General features: G+C 36.0%; 1 protein-coding gene across 1 annotated transcript; it reads right to left on the reverse strand.

Moving 5' to 3' along the window:
• Positions 1–716: 716 nt before the first annotated feature.
• Positions 717–2,068, reverse strand: LOC110035412 (the record flags this gene model as incomplete). The annotated part of the gene is made up of 3 exons (XM_020739644.1): positions 1,831–2,068; positions 1,545–1,648; positions 717–1,336 (listed from the first exon to the last, which is right to left on the reverse strand). A coding segment is annotated over exon 3 (595 nt), but the record flags the coding sequence as incomplete, so codon positions are not given.
• Between the last annotated feature and the right edge of the window lie 287 nt (positions 2,069–2,355).

Here is a 2,355-nt window from a genome sequence, read left to right on the forward strand (position 1 = left end):
AAAAAAAAAATAGTGTTGCCTATGAATTGAAGATTAAGAGGTCTAGGGCCAACCTATTATGATGAAACATTGATTTAGCATTAAAATTTCTCACCTCAATTATGGCTACCTTTTCATAGAAATGATAATTTTTAGCTTGATGCAAGGAAAACTTGTAATTCTGAGGAAAATTTGTAACAAACCAAGTGCAATATTTATGAGCATGGAGCTACAAAAGGCTGTGCAAAATCACTATAGGCAGTTATTAGCATGTCATTATAATGAGCTTACAAAACTTGTTACTTGTAAGAGAAACCATATCAAAAGAAAAAAGTAAACAGCAGGACCATGAACTCCATCTTAATAGCCATCTTATAAGAATCAATCAACAGGTTTTATTGGTTCCTCAGAAGAAGAATATTCAAAACTGACTTCTCTCTCTATAAAGTAGGAGCAGCAACAGCAATCAGGAATACATGCATGGATATGAAGTTAGAAGTTTTTAATTCATTCGGCACTAAATGCACAAATTTATACAACTATACTCGGAGAAATTAGAAAATAACCTCAAACAGGCAATCTTATCGTTTACCTATATTTGTTGCAGAAACATGAATAGTTCATTTATAGCATATTTTTTTCATACTAAACACAAAATTATTTCTCAAATTAACCATAAATTTTAAAATAAATTAGAGAAGCCCGATGATAAACCAAGAAGAAGTCTGATAATTTACCAAACCACCCTTCTGCTTCTGCAACACCCCAGTAACTTTGTGCCTCGCCCCGAGGTCCAGCATCTTTACGAGTTTCCCCACCACTAAACAAAAGAAGAGCACTCTCATCTTGAGCTGCAATCTCCACTCCCTCCTTAATATGAGCAACGAAAGTAGAAGCTTGGCCTGGATTTCTTTGATAAGGCTCCAAGAACCATGAGTCTTCCCTATCAAACTTTCCACAGCTCCTACTAATGTAAATAGAATGTCCGGCTACCATAACAAGATTATGCAAATTCTTCAAAGGATAAAAATCAGAAGCTAAACTTAATTTGTCATTTTGGTTCTTCATCAACCGTAAACTATTTTCATACATTGACAGAACAATCAACACAGCCACACCAAATATTAAAGAGGCAATAAAAATTGCAAGGGAGTGCAGCTTATAGAAAAAGCTGATTTGGTTTCCAATAGATTTGATCATTCTGATAAATCTGGACACCGAACTTTTTGGCTTTCTGTGTTTTCTAAAGTTTCCAGATTCCAAATCAATGTCCCCTCTGGAATAAGCATGCGAGGGCTTGGGGCTTCCTGGCCCAAATGTGTGGTTGTTCATGATTTCATTGAACTACTCTGTGCAGCTGAAGAAAGAAACCAAGCATAACCATAGTTATAATTTTGGAACAAAAAATGAATTTCACTAGAAACGATACTCTTCAAGAAAAGATGTCAAGCTTAATGAAAATCCAAGCAAGATCCAAATTATATGAAGTTTCAAAGGGAGCGAAAAGCCTAGTCTTGAGGTGGTGCCCGCTAATAAAATAGATTCAGAGCAAGAAATTCAATCACTCTGTAAACAGAAAGCCTGCATTCAGAGCGCCTCAAGATCAGCAGAAGGAACAAGTTTCTCAACAAACACGCACTAAACTGAAGTCCGAAGATGCCCAGAAAATCTGCGAAAAAAATACGTGGAAATATCAAAATAGTTAGCTCTAGAGTAAAACCAACGAAAAAACTCCACAGGAATATTGATAAGTAACAAAATGCTGCAAAATTGACCAAATCCGTTGAAAATTATAAGATAAATTGAAACGAAAAGGAGAACAGATTAGGATTTAGGGTTCAGGAAAGTAACCTTCATGCTTGATGTCAGAATAATCGAGCTGGGAATCAGGATTCCGATACCAGGGTAGGTATATGAGAAATGCGGGAAGATCACGAGTAAAAGCTTCGAAATGGGTGAAATTTTGCCCGTTTGGGCCTCAGTGCTTATAAGTGCGGCCTTTTGTTTCGCAGATTATCTGAAAACTGCGTTTTGTTGCGTTTCCGTAAAATGCCATTAAATTATTAAATTCATACAGCTGGTTGATTTGTGAATACTGATTTATGATGAAGACGGTGAGAGGGTGTAGAAAGTGTCGAATTGAGCAATCTCAAAGTTTTACTTGTGATTAACTTCTTAAAAAATACTCTTATTTGTGTTTACTCATGAACATGTTGAGCGCAAAATATTTATTTGTCTGTTTCTTTTGCTTGGCGAGTTCAGCACGAGTTCTTCGTGGGTGATGATGTTTTTTTGACGAAAAAATCTTACATGTGGAGTCTGATATGTTGAGCCCAAAATATTTATTCTTGTCTGTTTCTTTTGCTTAGCAAGCCG

The sequence above is a fragment of the Phalaenopsis equestris genome, unplaced genomic scaffold (assembly GCF_001263595.1).
Source record: "Phalaenopsis equestris unplaced genomic scaffold, ASM126359v1 Scaffold197644, whole genome shotgun sequence".
NCBI classification, from domain to species: Eukaryota; Viridiplantae; Streptophyta; class Magnoliopsida; order Asparagales; family Orchidaceae; genus Phalaenopsis; species Phalaenopsis equestris.